Source organism: Protopterus annectens, chromosome 6.part1, assembly GCF_019279795.1.
Source record: "Protopterus annectens isolate FY-2018-M chromosome 6.part1, PAN1.0, whole genome shotgun sequence".
Classification (NCBI taxonomy): domain Eukaryota; kingdom Metazoa; phylum Chordata; order Ceratodontiformes; family Protopteridae; genus Protopterus; species Protopterus annectens.
Genome location: NC_056738.1, coordinates 273,322,539 through 273,339,419, shown reverse-complemented (window position 1 = coordinate 273,339,419; position 16,881 = coordinate 273,322,539). Strand labels below are relative to the sequence as shown.

The following is a 16,881-nucleotide window of genomic DNA, read 5'->3' as shown; positions in this document are numbered from 1 at the left end:
GCTCTTGCCACCCCTATAGTGTCTTTTTTAGGTGTTGTTCCAAAGACCAAATTACCACCATAACAGCTACAAACAAATGCAATCTGAGGGTCATGTTGCTCAACGCTAGAAGTCTAAATCTCAAAATGCACTCGCTCGAGGAGCTCCATAAAATGGAGAACATTGACATTTGTGCTGTAACAGAGACCTGGTTCAAGACAGCAGAAAGCACCCCTGCACTGCCAGGCTTTAACTCATTCCACACCTTTTGGTCCTAGAACTTCGACAAACCTCCAAAGGCGGTGGTGTTTCCATATTCATAAAAGATGCGCACACCTCCAGACTGGTAGACAAACATAACGCATCAGAGATACTTCAGGTGGAGCTAACATTGGGTAAGACAACGATTCAGGTCGTAGCCTGCTATAGGTCCCCAACCATGTCTCAAGACTCGCACTACATGTTCTTAAGCACCCTGGAGAATATTGGGATGCAACCTAACACTCTCTTATTAGACAATTTCAGCTACTCCTCCATTAACAGGGTAAATTACTCATGTACCAATACACTTGCCCAACATTTCCTGGAGTTCATTAATTCCAGTGCCCTGGACCAGCTTGTTCTTACCCCCACTAGAGGTAGCAACATCCTTGACCTGGTCATTACTAACATGGGCAACCGTTGCTCTACACCAGTAGTCAGCTCCTCCCTGGTTAGGTCTGACCACAAACTAATCACCTTGGAAATCCACATCCTCCCCCCCCCCCAACAAAGGTAACCACCATGAAAAACTTCTCCAAAGCTAACTTTGGAATCCTAAAATCAGAGGTGGCTAACTTCATGGCACCCATGCAAATGGAGAATAGTTGCGTGACTGCAGAATCATACACCAATGCACTGTACGAACGCGTACACAAATACATAGATCTCTCCATACCCAATAGAACCAAGACACTCTCCTCCAAAAAAAGGAAGCCAATCTGGTAGTACCCTGCCATAAACAAGCTCTACAACAGGAGGAGGAAACTGATGTGGAATAAGGTGAAGTCCCAAGAATGGAAAAACTCCCTTATCTGCCTCAACAAAAAGTTGAGATCCCTCATCAAATCCTCTAAAGCTAGGTATGAAAACAGAATTGCAGCAGATAATAAAGTCAACCACAAGGCCTTCTATAGTTATGTAAAGACTCTCCACGGCAATACCCAGATTTGCTGTGAGCTACTGCACAATGGTACCTCCTATACCAAGCCAACAGATATTGCCAGTATACTGGCCGACAGATTCAGTGCTAACTTTACCTCCCCAAAGGACCAATCACAATACCAGTAAATTGCCAGGCACCCAGTATTACTGTTGCACAGGTTTAAACAGCACTGTCCAAGGCCAAGAATACAGCTTCTATGGGACCTGATAATATCATTGGTTGTGTTCTACATGAGCTACAGAGTGAATTGGCACCTCACCTGTGTGCTCTGTTCAATCACAGCCTCACCTCAGGCTTTGTCCCTGCCAAATGGCGCACTGCTACAGTCATCCCTCTCTACAAAGGAGGAGTGACTACAGACCCTGGGAACTATCGACCCATTAGCCTGGCTAGACTGATGTGCAAAACTATGGAAAGCATCATTTTGGACCTAATAAACCAAGGTATAAGGAATCTCCAAACTCTGGATCCCACACAGTTTGGTTTTGTGAAGGTTGGATCATGCCTACTCAACTTGGTTGACTACTTTGAGTCAGTCACCAGAGCTGTGGATGAAGGCAAGGTGGTTCATACAGCTTACCTTGATCTGGCCAAGGCTTTTGATACAATTCCCCACTCAGGAATCATAGAAAAACTCAGTAAGCTTGGCATTGACCCCTATATCACTACGTGGGTTGCAGACTGGCTCACAGATGAAGAACCCACAGTGTGAAAGTAGCTGACTCCAAGTCAGACTGCCGATTAGTCATGAGTGGAGTCCCACAGGGTTCGGTCCTGGATCCTGTCCTGTTTGGTATCTACTTCTCTGAAGTCCAGGCCAACACGAAGGGACTCTGGTTGATGAAGTACTTCAGACGGTTGCAAGTTGGGAGCTATTATTAACTCCCCAAGTGATGTTGACATCCTACAGAATAGCCTCACTGTGACCAATGACTGGTGTCAGAACCATGGCCTTAAGCTTAATGCCAAAAACTGTGTCCTCATCCCCTTTGGGAAAAACCCGGTTCCCATGAATTACCACATTGATGGTAGTCCACTGAACACAGAAGACATTATAAGAGATCTGGGAACACAGGTTGACAGCAACCTCTCTTTTGATTGCCACATTGCCACTGTGGTCAGAAAGTCCTATGTGACACATCTCATTGCTAAGGGTTTTGCATCCAGGAAGAAAGAGGTCATTGTCTCACTCTGCTCTTCCCTCATTAGGCCAGTCATCGAGTACAATGTCCCATTTGGCATGTACCTCAATAGACACCTGCAACAACTGGAGAGGCTGCAAAAGTACCTCACAAAGAGGATCCTAGGCCTTAAACACTTGTCTTATATGGACAGACTCAAAAAAACTCCAACTATCTCTGTCTCATATCGCCTACTTAGAGGCAATGTCTGCTTGACTTACAAAGCCATGTCTCACCCAGCTCTGTTAGAAATGCTACATCTAAAGAAATCCCAATCCCTCCACACCACATGCTCCAGAGACCTCAACCTCATTACCACAATTAACAGAACATGCTGGAGGGACAAGTTCATATCCCAGAGACTGCCCAGGCTATGGAATATACTTCCCAATCATGTCAAACCGAGAACCTCACTGGCCCTCTTCAAGAGAAATCTTGATGAGTGGATGGGAAACAGAAAATTCACCCCAGGGATAACACCAGTCTAAGGTCGGGTGGCACTATGCCAGGGTAATCCTATGGCTAGGCTTGTAAAGGCCTCAGGGCCATTAGCCTAGTACACACTTATGAACCTATATTTCATGTCTAATCTGTCAGTCTTCTTCAGGTTTTTTGCCAGGTTTGGTGGATTTGTTCTGTTTTTCATTTGCTTTATCCATTTATTCATTTTGGATTTTTTTTTATTTATGTTCAGGAATGACTACCTGGACTACCACAGCCAGCACCCCCCCCCCTTCATGAAGGGGAGCATAATCAGGGGCCAGTTCATCAAGTTAAGTAGAATCATCTTTGAAGAAGATGCCTACACAAAGGAAAGTGGAACAGTAATACACTTGTTCTTAGAAAGGCACTATGCATCAGAATTACTAGATTCCATAGCCACCGAGGTTTGGAACAAAAGACAAATCAGACACCAACCCCATCTGAAGTATGGCTTTGCTGCCAAAGACAAAAATATCACTGATCACCCAGATTTCTACTGCCCATGTTACTAGACACCACCAAGCTCAGACAAATCATTGAAAAGAACTGGATGGAGTATAGCACAGGGTAGTTATGAACTCAGCCAAATACTGGGCACCATCTCTACCTTCTGCTACAAAAAAAAAAAAAACACACACACACAAACACACACAATCTCTAAAAGACCTGTTTTGAAGCTGAAGACAAGCTCTGTAGACTGACCCACTCCCAAAAATGGGGCATGCAGCAATGTGACGTCTTTTAAATTTTACTTCTTTGTGAATAGTGCAGAGGTTAGGCAAGCAACTTTTATCCAGGCCTATTGCCTCACAGAGTGCACTGGATAGGATTGTAAATGGCCCCAAGGATAAGAACTGGGGATTAAAAAAAAATTCAGGCTGAGGTTTGCACAGAAGAAAATAAGTCTCTTCATTGATGAAGTTTCCAGATATCAGATGATATGGTGATTGCAGGTGTTAGTTCAGGGCCATCCTCTTCATGTAGTTGATGTTCACTGTCACTGTTAGAAAGGGTAGGTTAACAATTGATTGGTAAGAAAAAAATCCAGAATGTTTGGGTAGGTCCTCTAGGATTTGTTTTAGGATCTTCAGAGAAGGAAGATGACCTCTACCATGGTGATTTGCTTATGTGATCTTGGTCTACATTTTCTTCCAAGGCAGGACAGACTTTAAGGAAGAAGATTTTTCTTCTAAAGTAGAGGAGGATCGCCCAGCATCAGACAGTACCTACTGCCCACCTTCATATGCTGTTAAATGTTACAAGATGGCTACAGTCACAATCCTGACTACTGTTAAAGAGCATCTATAGGAGAGGTGGTTCTCTTTGTGCACTCTGGCTTGGAATTCCATCACAAGATACCAGTGAGTTTTGGAAGTGGGCAAGACTAGTCATGTTGTAATGCTCTTAACTTCACCAGCAGAAAAGGGCTCCCTTCATTTGTAGTACCTGCTACAAGAACTACTGTGAACAAACTTATTTTATGAAGTGTGTCTCATTTGATTGGACTGTAGTTCATAATAATTTCTATTCTTTAGTTTGTAATTTGAGTTGACTAATTTTTTTCTTTTTTTTTTCATAGTGTGGGATCATAGTAAGTTGAGTTTTTTCAACTGGCTGTGGTACGAAACAACAACTTATCAGCCATATTCAGAAGAAACTTCATATGAAAATTCTTTGTTAATGCAGCAGTCTGGAGCCTTGGCCTTGAGCTCGCTAACTCATGTTCTGCGTAGCCTTACTCCTAATGCAAGGTGAGCGCAAAGAGTCTAATGTACAGTTGTTTGACATCATTTGTAGTCATTTTATAGAAAAATCTAACGAGTGTGTGATTTCATTGAAAATACAGCTAAGTGGTCTTAGTTTAGCTCATCTTGAAAGATGCAGTTAGAATTTCAGGAGAAGTTTTTCCATCAAGAGCTGACATTTTTTTTCTCCTCTGAGAAGTAGCCTTCCTGTATGATTTCTTGTGGATTATTAAACTGGATAAAACAAGAGGCAGAGCAAGAGAAAATTGCAAAGTTATTCAGCGCAACAATGGTTGCTTAAAATACCATTTACATAAAGCAAAATTGTTATGGGGAATGACTAAAAAAAAAAATAAATAAAAATAAATAACTCCTCTGATTTCATTTTCTAGGAGGCATAGCCAGTTTTGGGCACCAGCATAACTCTGTATTTGTGATGCCCCTCCCTGCTTATGGTGACTCCTAAACAGAGCAAGTTATTTCACTAGTTGTTACTTTAATTTGTATCTACCTGAAATAGCAACAGTGCTCGGCATACAGTTTTCTGCAGTCTGTGGCAGTTTAGCAGGTAGAAAAAAACGTTCCGTGAATTATCATGCTTTGTTACTCAAACAAAGTGTGGAAAATGAGGAGGAGGAGTTGAGAAAACCAGGAAAATTATTGTGTGTATCTCTTGATTCATGTAGGAAGCGTTTACTATCTTTGTGTGCAGGGACTTTGATGTGTGTCATTCTGCAGATAGCCCTCTTGTACTAACTAAGCGTGTTTGGGTTATTGTTAACCCTACAGGTGTCATTAGATGGAATAATATATTTGAATGGAATGGGAGAATAAAAACATTGTGGTACTTGATGAATTACTGATAATAAGGCCATTTTTCAGTTTGTCAGCCAGACGGTTACTACTCATGAACTGGTAATTGAAAAGCATCCTTTCTGGCAGTACTGTGTCTTGCTATCTGATGTGTCTTTAAGTATAGTTTCATTATGATCAGATTGAAAAAAAAAAAAGAAAGCACAGAAACCGTGCACTGTTTTTGTAAGGAAAATGCTACTAAATGGCAGAAGATGTATCAAAAACAATTGTGGTGAACCAGATGTCCTTCAGATAATACAAGGAAATTCATATTGCTGGTTCCACAACAGCAAAGCCCTGTAGTGAAGACTATGTAAAATGCTGCTACAAAAGGGATGACTAATTTGTTTGTACATTAGAGTGAGGGTTAAAAGGTAGTATACAGGTACTTGAGTAACTTCAGGGCACACTAGATGTATGAGGAAAGAAAATGTAAACTTGAACAAACCTTTTTGTTTGATATGTTTATAAAAGAAGAGACGCGTTTATAAACTTAGTAGAATGTGTATTTCGGGTTCATATTATAAGCACGAAAACTGAATCGCACGAACACGTATTGAGTGACACGTAAAGAGCGAAAATTCACAATATCGAAGGTATGAACAGATACTGCCATAGGGAATTCTTCCCTTTGCTTCAATGGAGTGTGATCTTGGAGTTGGTATATTTAAGTAGGGGGGTGTGGGGGATGCAGGGGTGCTTGCCCACCTGCATACGACAGTTAGTGACAGTATTTGTTTGTTGATTTTGTCGTGTTTGGGATTCGATGTTTTGGGCTTTCGCCCTTTATGTGTCGCTCAATACGTGTTTGCGCAATTCAGTTTTCGTGCTTACATTATGAACCCAGTATTTCTGCTTGTGTGATGGCTGATAATGGCCATAACTTGGAAACTCCACATCACTGCTCCAGATGTGGTATGCACAATACAGCTGTGCTGCAACAACAGACTGCCTGCAACATAAGATAACCAGTTTAGCTGAAGCTTTGGGCGCATCCTCACCATCTCCACCACATGTGTCATCAGTAAGTCATGCTCTCTGTTGTCCACATATGCATACCAGTACATTAATAAAAGGTTCCGCAACTCTTTCATCATTGCACCAACTTACTGTTGTTACCAGCTAGGATCTCATTATCAAAAAGGTCACAAAAACTAACACTGTGTCCTTTAGATGGGCAGGTCTAATAAATACCCATTTCCTTTACTGTAGCACAATGCAAATAAATTTTGGAGCTATAGTTGATGTAGCTCCAGAGAGCTTTTATAGATCATTTAATAGGTTTCACAAACACGTTTTGCTAATTAACACTATAGAACAGGCCTGTCATGTAGACTGCTAACACACCGAGTTGCACCATACTGGCACACATGAAGCTTCATGTTTGCAAAGGTACAAGACTTCTTAACTCAGCACTGTGAAGGGACAGCTGTTTTCCTATAACAACAGTATGGTATTCTGATTAGAATATGTTTAAACAATCAACTGTAGAATACTTAAGAATTCCTGTATTGTCCCCTATAATCCTTATTTGCATGTCTTATGTTTTCTTAGTTTCTAGAGATGAACACGTTCATGGTCTTCTTTCTTGCTGTAACCACAGCATTTGAATTATTTTTCTTTGATAAAATGAATCCACAAAATATGCAATGATCCCTAAAGTGTTACATTCATGAAATATTAGGGAGATTATTCTTTATTTCTTATAGTCCCCTAATAATGTATCATGTCCAGCATCCCAATGTGGGAACTTCTCAGTTCTATAACATATTGGAATTTGATAATATTGTTTGCAGATTTTTCTTGGCACAAATCCAGACAGTTCCAGCTTCATTCTTTAGAACATGGCACTGTACTAGGAAACAGTTCTGTGTATTTAGTGGCATTTTACTTGAGTTTGTATTTTTAATTTGTTGCAGCAACATTGTGCACTTCAGTCAGGAAATTTTCTTTTTTCTCTATAACTGATGTGCAAATGCAGTGTAACTTGTATTTTGAAGCTTTCAGTATTATACCTCTCATTTTCAATAAGTGCATTTTAATAGCTAGTTTTTAGTTCCAGGTTATACTCCCTCCACCTCATTCATATATTTCACTTTTCTAGCTGAGGTCAAGAAGCAGATATTGTTGTTTCCTCACATATGAGAATACCTTTAGTGTTAAGTTTATGTCATGATGCATCTTCTAAGGAAGATTGTTTGCCCTATTGTAGTCAAATTAGTTGCAATGCTAACTGCACGTTTGTTAGAATGGAAATGAGATTTAAACCAAGATTGTGGGAGAGGAATGTTTTTATGTCTGCTGCTGCCCTTCTTTGGGAAGAGATGGGGGTATATTTATAGTTACGTTGATTGATATGGAGCTAAAAAAATTACTTACTGCCACCTTTCTTAGGAGGTACAGATTAAATTTATTTTTGTGCCCCCCCCCCCTTTTTTTTAAACATCTTTACTGAATTGTCACTGACAACTTAAACAAACATATCTATATAACAGAAAACAAACCATATTAACATGTTCACAATTACAAATATTATACATTACATATATAAATTGCTTAATTCTTGCAATCCCTTAAACCTCACTCCTCTTCCGAAACATTATTCTGCATGTAGTGTTCACACAATTTCCATTTTTTTCCTATGCAGTTTGTTCCTACCTTTTTCTAATGATCCCATTTCCAGTTCTTTTATCAGTGTTACAATATTCAGTACTTTAAGTAGTTAGTTTAGATGTTGATTTACATTTTTTTAATAACTGCTTTTTTGGCAGCCAACAGAAACAAACTTAACAAGGCCTTACTTGTGTCTAGACAGTTCGGATCCTGTATCCCAGTCTAAAAATTATTTCCTTAATTGTACCCATTTGCTCATCCAATATTTCCAACAGAGTACTATGTAGAGAATTTTTAAAGTTTGCCAACTCATTACACTCCCAAGGCATATGTTACCAGTTACAGCTTTCTTCCCCATCATACCTCTAACATTTAGCATCTACCTGAGGAAAAATTCTTTTGAAATTTGCTTGGGGTATAAAAATACCTATGCAAACACTACAAAGCAAAATCCTAAATCTACTAGACTTTGTTGCATTTTTGTGAACTTTTCATATGTCCTTCCATTGTTTCGTTGTGACTTGCTTATCCAGGCTCTCCTTCCAGTCTTTCTAACCCCCTCCGATTCCCGTAGTTATCATGCAGTATTTTATATGCCTTACTAATGATCTCTTTTTTAACAGTAGCTGTTCTTCTACATTCAACTAAAAACACTACCAGATCAGGTCTTTCACTTAGGATTCCCCATATCCCTTTCTCTTTGCCTATACTCTGATAACAATCCCTGATAGAGAAGGCCGTCTCTAGCCTGCAATACAAATGTCTGGTCTTTTCCCATTCTGTTACCTTTCCCTCTGGAGTTATTTGCTCCTAATACCTTGGTTCCTTTGCCAGTTTTCTACAGTAAATTCCAGCCCCATCTTACCTATTCTCTGTACCCTTTATTACAGTCGCCCGTATTGGCAAAATCTTTCTCCATTCTCATGTTTGCTTAGTTCTTATACATTTTGCTACTTTATTAATGCAATACTCTGTATTGCTGTTATTCTCATTAAGAATCTGCATTCAAAATACCACTCTCTCCCTATTTCTTGGATTTCCCCCCGCTTCATCATACCTTTCCACTTTGAATTGTAGCTTACTGCTTGTGTAATATGTATGAGCCTTAATTGTATATCTCTAAACTATCCCTTCAAATTAGGTAATCCTAAACCACCTTGTTGTAATGGAAGGATCAACTTTTCCCACTTGACACTTGCCCGCTTCCCCTCCCAGATAAATTCCTTCAACTCTTTATTAATTATTGTCCACAACTTCTTCTCTGGTTCATAAAAATATGCCTTGTCTGTATGTAAAACTAAAAGGAATTTAACTATTTTCACTGCTAGTATCTTGCAGTACATATCCATCAAAAAGAGTGTCCAGTTTCTCATTTTTAATATAGTCTTTTGTTTAGTCTCTTCCCACATATCTTTAGCAGTCCGAACAGAATCCGTTTTAATCCGTACTCTGAAATACTTAATTTTATCATATCCATGCAAGTCTGGATATTGCTGAAGAAATTCATGTGTGGGTAAATAGTTCACAGTTTTTGTCTTCATTAATTCTATGTCCCGAAAAGACTTGAAACTGTCTCAAAATGTTCCATAACACTGATGGCCTTTTTGGCTTTATCAGGCACAAAATAACATTGCCTGCAAATAAAGCCTCCTTTTCTTGATTATCATACCAGCTGTATTCTTGAATTCTGAGTCCCTTATTTTCTTTGACAGTGGCTCTAAGTAATGTAAAGCAATGACAAAGAGGAAAGAGGACGCCCCTGCCTAGTTCCTCTGTTCAGACACAACTTGTCAGAGAAGGAACCCTCTCACTTTAATTTTGCATCCGATCCCTCATATATTGTCCTAATTAATGTTTTATTGTATCAGGGAATGCAGATGTTTCCATTATCCAGCTTACTCTGTCGAATGCTTTTTCTGCATCAAGACCCATCAACCACAGCAGTGTTTTCTTACATTCTGCTTCACTCTAGATCGTTGTTGTTCTATTAATGTTGTCAAATGTTTAACTCCCTTCTACAAAACCACAGTGATCCATATTGATCAATTTTGGCAACAGCTTTCACATTCTTGCAGACATAAACCATTTATAATCATTGTTTTAAAATTGAAATGGGCCTGAATGAAGCTCAATCTGACAGGTGTCTCAGTTTTACTTCAGTACCTTGCATTTTTATCTTAGTTGTTATTGGCACATGATATGAAATAGTTATTGTATGTGTCAAAGCTTTCAATTAAATCCACATGTTTCTGTGAAATAAAATATCTGGCTAGTCTAGCCCAGTTATACTTTGGAAAATGATATGGAAATCCTCGTTCCTGCTACTGCTTTCATGTCTTCCATGCCAAATATTTCATTTTTTTTTTCCAGAAATCTACCCTTTTTTATGTTCCCTTCTTGGTCTCCCAGATACATCTTTACTGTTGTAAATCAACTTGCAGTCCCCACCTATAAGTAATATTCCCTGTTGAAAGATAATTATTTTCCCCAAATTTTCTTAAGCTGCATACTAGCAGTTTTAGGTGGAATATAAATACATACCAGTATAATCCTCCTCCCTTGCCAGTAGCTCCTTAATGCCCCAAGTTTACTATTATTATCTTTTTTTCCCTCTTCTTCACTATTGGAGCTCCTGTAGCAAATAGTTTAATTACTCCCCATTTCCTTTCTCTCTGATGTTCTGCTGACTATCCTCCTGAAATCCTTTCTTTATGAAATTCACATGCTTACTTCTTTCCAGATGTGTCTCCTGTAGCATTGCTATTTGCACTCTGCTTTTTAGTATATGCAGTACTCTTACCATTGAGGTTATTCACGTTCCAAAATTGTATGGATAGTTTAGCCATTATGATGAGAAATTATTCCCACCTATCATATTTAACAACTTTTTTAAACGTCTTTTTCCAGCTTTTGTGTTACATGCACCCACTAATGCTTGGCAGGTTGCTCTCTTATACAGTTGTTTCTTGTCATCTCCATTTGCACCTGTGTCACATTTTACAAGACTTTTTGTTGTTAGCTGCAAAAAAAAATGCCCTCAGAACACGCCATAACCTATTAATTTAAAACGAATGCACAAACGTTGTGCATCTTCAAATAAAGAAGTTTAACCTGATAATAATTGTTCCAAATCCACAGCTGCACTCGCAATCACTGTCTAACATAAACGTAAAGCTGTCCTTGCCAAGGTGCATGGTACAGCCTCTGCTCCTACTTTTATTCCCCTCCCAGATATGAAAAACATCTTATATGCTTTCTGAAAACATTAACTTTTAGCCTTAAGAAAAAAAAATGTCATGGCTATCTTTAAATACAAATAAATGCTATACTGTTCTAGTAAATGAATTGAAGCGTTTAGGTACCAGAAAAGCAGCTCTCTTAGGCGCTTTTAATAATTTCAAACTTTATTTTTTCTTAAGCTGCTTGCCCTTGTTCCTGCACCTTTAGTCAGCTTCACTTCATGGAAGCATAAGAATGGAAGATACGGCTGCCCTCAGCTGCAGACTTCTTAATTCACTCTGAACTTTTATTTGCTAAAGGAAAACTTTTCATTGTCATCTTATTTTAAAAGTCCACATACTTGCACAAAACTTGTTAGATTAAGCCAAAAGCATTAATCAAGATATTCACCTATGCAAAAGTAAGCGAAAACACCTCAACTCTACATATATTATAATCAGTGTACTTTACACACCATCCCTCACCCCAACAGCCCAATATTGTAGGATATGTTGTTGTCAGCCTTTTGTTTTTACATTGTAATGCCAATATTTATTAAAACTAAAAAAAAGTACTTGCTTACTTTGGTATCTTTATCACATACAACAATCACTTAAAATGCTTTGCTGTATAACATGCAATCTGATGTTGTCAATCTTCATCTATTCTTGACTTGTGGCTTATGGTTCTGATCCTCAGAACTGACCCAGCCTTTATATAGCTCATGTCAGCCAAAAATCTCTCGAGCTGCAAGTCTACCCACAATGCCCATCTCCACATTACTTCAGATCTCATTTGCCGCTCTTACAAGACATGTCAATCATCTGTCTTGTAGCTAAGTATATTTTTATTATTATCCTTCTGTTCAGCTCCCAATCCTTTCGATCTTTTATCTCTTAGTCTACCCATAGCGAGTGTGCTGCAATTTTCTTTTACTGTTGGTAAATTCTCCCTTACCATCATTGGTAGCCTTTCCCTTTACTCTCTGTCCCTCTCTCTCTACCGTTGGTAGTCTGTCTACCATTGTTGGTAGATTTTTCCCTTCTTTCCCTTTGTGTGAGTGAAAACTTTCCTTTCCTCTCTCTTTCTGCCTTCTTGTTTGTTTGCTAAGGAATATGGCAGAAAAACTGAAAAGCTCCACTATGGGGTTTAAGCAGTGTGTAGAGTGCAGCAGGAAAATTGCATACTTGGACAACCATGAATCCTGTGTTTACTGTTTGGGTGTTCCCCATTTGAGCATAGACTGTTCCGTCTGCCAGGGTTTCAGAAATAGAACTCTGGCAGAGAGGAAGAACAAGTTGATTCTCAAAGGACTCCTTAAAGCCCTTTTCGAAGAAGCCTTGTCCAAGGTCAACCAGTCACCTCCGGCTTCTGGATCAAAATCATCTGGTTCAGTGCCGATGTCTCCTTTGGCACCGATTTGTCAAAAAAATAAACACGTATCAGAGGGTTCATCTTCATAACCGAAAGCTAAGGTTTCTAGGCTCTCAGAGCAGTCTAAATCTTTAGCACAGAAAGCTTCACTGGTGCTTTCTACACCAGCTACGACAACCATTTCAAGTTCCACTATCTCAGCTCCGACCTTGACCATGGCTGCGACATCCATGGTGACTCACTCCTTCTTTTTCTGTGCCTATTTCCCCGGTGCAGCAGACAATGTATCTACAGAATCCAGGTAAATCTATTCCCCATCTTTGGACCTGTTCCATGGCCAGCACCGTAGTCCATTCCTGGAGAGACCTAGGTCACCTTCTGGGTTATCCACGTGCTCCACCAGAAGTCTTTCTGAAGTTGATATTGTTAGGTTGGTGGATCAGATCTTGACATACTGGGGTCGACTATCCTCTTCTCAAGCCCCTCTCCCTTCAGGTGCAGAGGATTTTTCTCCATCCACCCCTACTTATTCTCCTTCTGTAACTTCGACGTAGGCTTTAGAGCTGTCAACTTCGACATCGACGACACTTCTTTGTTCAGCTCCAGGGCTAGCTCTGGCTCCCTCTGTGTCTTCAGCACTGTTGGGTCCACAGGTCTGTGTCTTTGCTGCCAGGCTCAGGGGATTCGTGCTGGCTCCTAGTTTTTCTATGGAGCCAACCGTGTCCCTTCCAGCTGTATCAGCACGGGACCTGTCCTTGGTTCCGGTTTGCCATGTGGGGCTCTCGGGCAGGGTGTGACACCAGTTCTGAGTTTGTCTGTCTCTGTTCCGGGCTCCCATCCCTCCTCGTGGGTCCTGCCTTTCAGGCTATGGAAAGAGCCTTAACCACTGCATTGTCTCAGGTGGCTCCTGGATTATTGGAGTCTTTCCCTGTGACCCTAGGTTTTTCAGTTCAGCCACCAACCTCTACCCCCAGACAGCGCGCACCACGGTCGCAAGACTTGCCTTCTAAAGGCACTCCCTCTTCCGAGTCCTCCTCAGACGTTCCCACTGAGAAGCCACCTCAGAAGAGATTGTGTAAAAGGAAACACCTTGATTCTCCTGTAGAATCTGTCACATAGGACACTGATTTTGATGATGGGGTGGGTTCCCTACAGTCACCCCCCCCCAAAGATATCTCCTTTGGAGACCTTCTGGAGATCCTGAAACAGGGAGGTGACTGGAAATCCAAAGACCCATCTTTGGAGAAATCTGTATACTTGCAGGCCTTTGGTGCGCACCCATCCACCTCCTGGGTGACCCCACCTGCTGAAGATTTAACTAAGCTAATTGCTCAGCAGGCTTGGAAGGCTCCTGACTGTGGAACCAGTCCCTAGAGACATGAAAAGATCCTTATTGCTCCAGAAGACCAACCCCATTGGGCCAAGGGCTTAGTAGTAGATGCCATGGTGGTAGCGGCCACCATTAAAAAAGAACTAGCCGAGGAAAGTTCTACTGTCCATCTCCCAAACCGGGAGTCCAGGGAGATGGACAGATTTGGGAAGCGGGGCTTTTGCATTATTGACTTTTTCCATCAGGTCCTTGAACTTTTTGGCATACTTCATCAGAACAAATAACACACCTAAACAAAGTAATATATATACACACATACCTCATACTAATCAATCAATTAAATAATCAAAATAAAAACCGCCAAAATATTTAAAGATACATGATACCTGATAACTTTTGACACTACTCTACACTCTATAATTCAGTAACCCAGATAAGAATATGGGATTCTAACGTGAAAAAATATTATTAAAACATGACAAGAAATTCTAAGTACAATGTACTGATATTTAAAAAACAATGTACAAATATTTAAAATGTACTGATAAATAAAACAGAACTGATGTCCTTCCAATAGGTATATACTAACACATAAGATATGAGAAAAATGCAAGGTGTCTAAATATAAACCAAATATGATGAAAGTCAAAACTGTAACACAGAAATAATACTAACTAAGAAACTATTCCAAAGCTAAAAAAGGTTTTATACTGATAAAATCATTGAGACCGGGTGGTCTCGTGGAATCTGTTAAAATTTGCCATTTGCTTTCGCACGATGCCAATTTCATTTTCCAATCCCCTCCAAAGGGAGTGATGTCCACCTGTTCTATGATGGAAAATAAAAAACTGTGATCATCTCCCTTTTCTAATATATGCCTGTATAGTGCGTTTTTATTGTCGTGCTTCCCTATTTTATACAGGTGTTCGTAAATACGTCTGTTTAGCTGCCTCTCTGTTTTACCTATATAATGTGCGTTGCATATGGTGCAGACAGCCAAATATACAACCTGTTTGGTTTTGCAGTTTCCCCTTATACATCTAATAGTGGTGCGACAGATATCGTCAAGTTTAATGATCTTATTCACATTAATATATTTGCACTGTTTACAATTTCCACATTTGACTGTGCCTGTGAATGTGACTGCATGTTGATTGGTGTGACTACCTCTTTCCAGTAACCTCTTCAAGTTAGGGGCTGTTTTGTAAACACATCTCGGTTTGGTATCCAATATATGGTCCTTGTCCATAACCATCAAGGTCTTCCAATGCCTTTCCAAGATTTCTTTAATAATATATGTACTGGGGGAATACATAAGGACACATACCCTACCCAGGGATACACCGTGTGTACCCTCGTTAATAGTTGGTTGGTATGAACCTAGTAGGGGTGGATATTTTCTACCCCATTGATTGTGAACATAATTGATGACTTCAGTGACCATCTTTTCAGGATAAGCTCTCTTAATAAACATATCCTTAATAGTTCTGAGTTCAGATTCCAAAATATGTATGTTGGACGACATCCTAGCCACACGTATACATTGTCCTTTTATTACATTGTGGAATACGTGAGGTGGGTGATTGCTACTGTAATGGACGTAATCGTTCGAAAAGGTGGGTTTTCTGTAAGTTCTAGAAGTAAACCCACTATCATTGTTACTCAAAAGTACGTCCAAATAAGAAATTTCTTTGTGGCTGTACTCATGTGTAAATTGTAAAAACTCCACAGTGTGGTTGAGGTATATCATAAATTCCTGTAGTCTCTCTTCTGATGCTTTCCACAAAATAAATATGTCGTCAAGGTATCTGACATATATAGCTATGTCCTTATAGAAGGAACTCTTGAATACACATTCCGATTCCCATTCCGCCATGACCAAGTTCGCGAAGATGGGGGCACACGCTGCTCCCATCGCCACTCCCCTGGTCTGCCTGAAATATTCCCCTTGGAATAAGATGTAGTTATGGTCCAACACAAGTGACATCATGTCACATATAAGACTAATCTTCTCCCAAGAGAAGTCCGTGAACTTCTTGAGACTTCTTTCAAAATATTCCAAACCTTCAGTCCAAGGGATACTTGAAAAGAGGTCGACCACATCCACAGTCAAATAGATCAAGTTGGCATCCCATACATCATTGTTTTTTTTAAATATCAGTACATTGTACTTAGAATTTCTTGTCATGTTTTAATAATATTTTTTCACATGTTAGAATCCCATATTCTTATCTGGGTTACTGAATTATAGAGTGTAGAGTAGTGTCAAAAGTTATCAGGTATCATGTATCTTTAAATATTTTGGCGGTTTTTATTTTGATTATTTAATTGATTGATTAGTATGAGGTATGTGTGTATATATATTACTTTGTTTAGGTGTGTTATTTGTTCTGATGAAGGCTGGGGTACAGCCGAAAGCGCTCAACTTGGTTGTAATAAATTATTGCATTGGATTCATCTACTTTTGTATTGGATTTATCCTTCACTTACTGGTGACTTTTGTCCTGTTGTACGAGCAGAGTTCATTCCTCAACCACCGTACAGTTCTTGTGTATCTTTCTAGCATTTTTTGGTGAGTTTTTGGCACACTTCACAAGGCTCCAAAGGGATCTAGTCAAGGAGTTGTCAGATACCCTGGTGGAAACTGTCGCCGAGGGGGTCTGGGAAAAAGTGGCCTGCTAGCTGGCTACCCCGGAGATTATCTCAAACTCGTCCATGAGGCTCATTGTGCATGCAGCTGAAGGGATGACCAGGTCAGCAGCTTCAGGTGCTGCTATTCGAAGACAAGCTTGGATGCACCTGTGCGAGTTTGCAGAACCATTCAAGTCTTCCTTCGTCAATGCTCCCTTTGACAGATCCTCTTTGTTTGGTACTAAAGTGAAGGAAACTCTGCCCAGG

The 16,881-nt window shown here is 39.9% G+C and overlaps 1 protein-coding gene across 1 annotated transcript in view; it reads left to right on the top strand.

Annotated features, from left to right (window-relative positions):
* The window catches only part of ORC2 (origin recognition complex subunit 2), an 829,308-nt gene that overhangs the window by 540,630 nt on the left and 271,797 nt on the right, over positions 1-16,881 (top strand). The window contains exon 14 of the mRNA XM_044075702.1: positions 4,427-4,598. Coding sequence (XP_043931637.1) covers positions 4,427-4,598 — 172 coding nt within the window. The remainder of the gene's footprint in view (positions 1-4,426; positions 4,599-16,881) is intronic.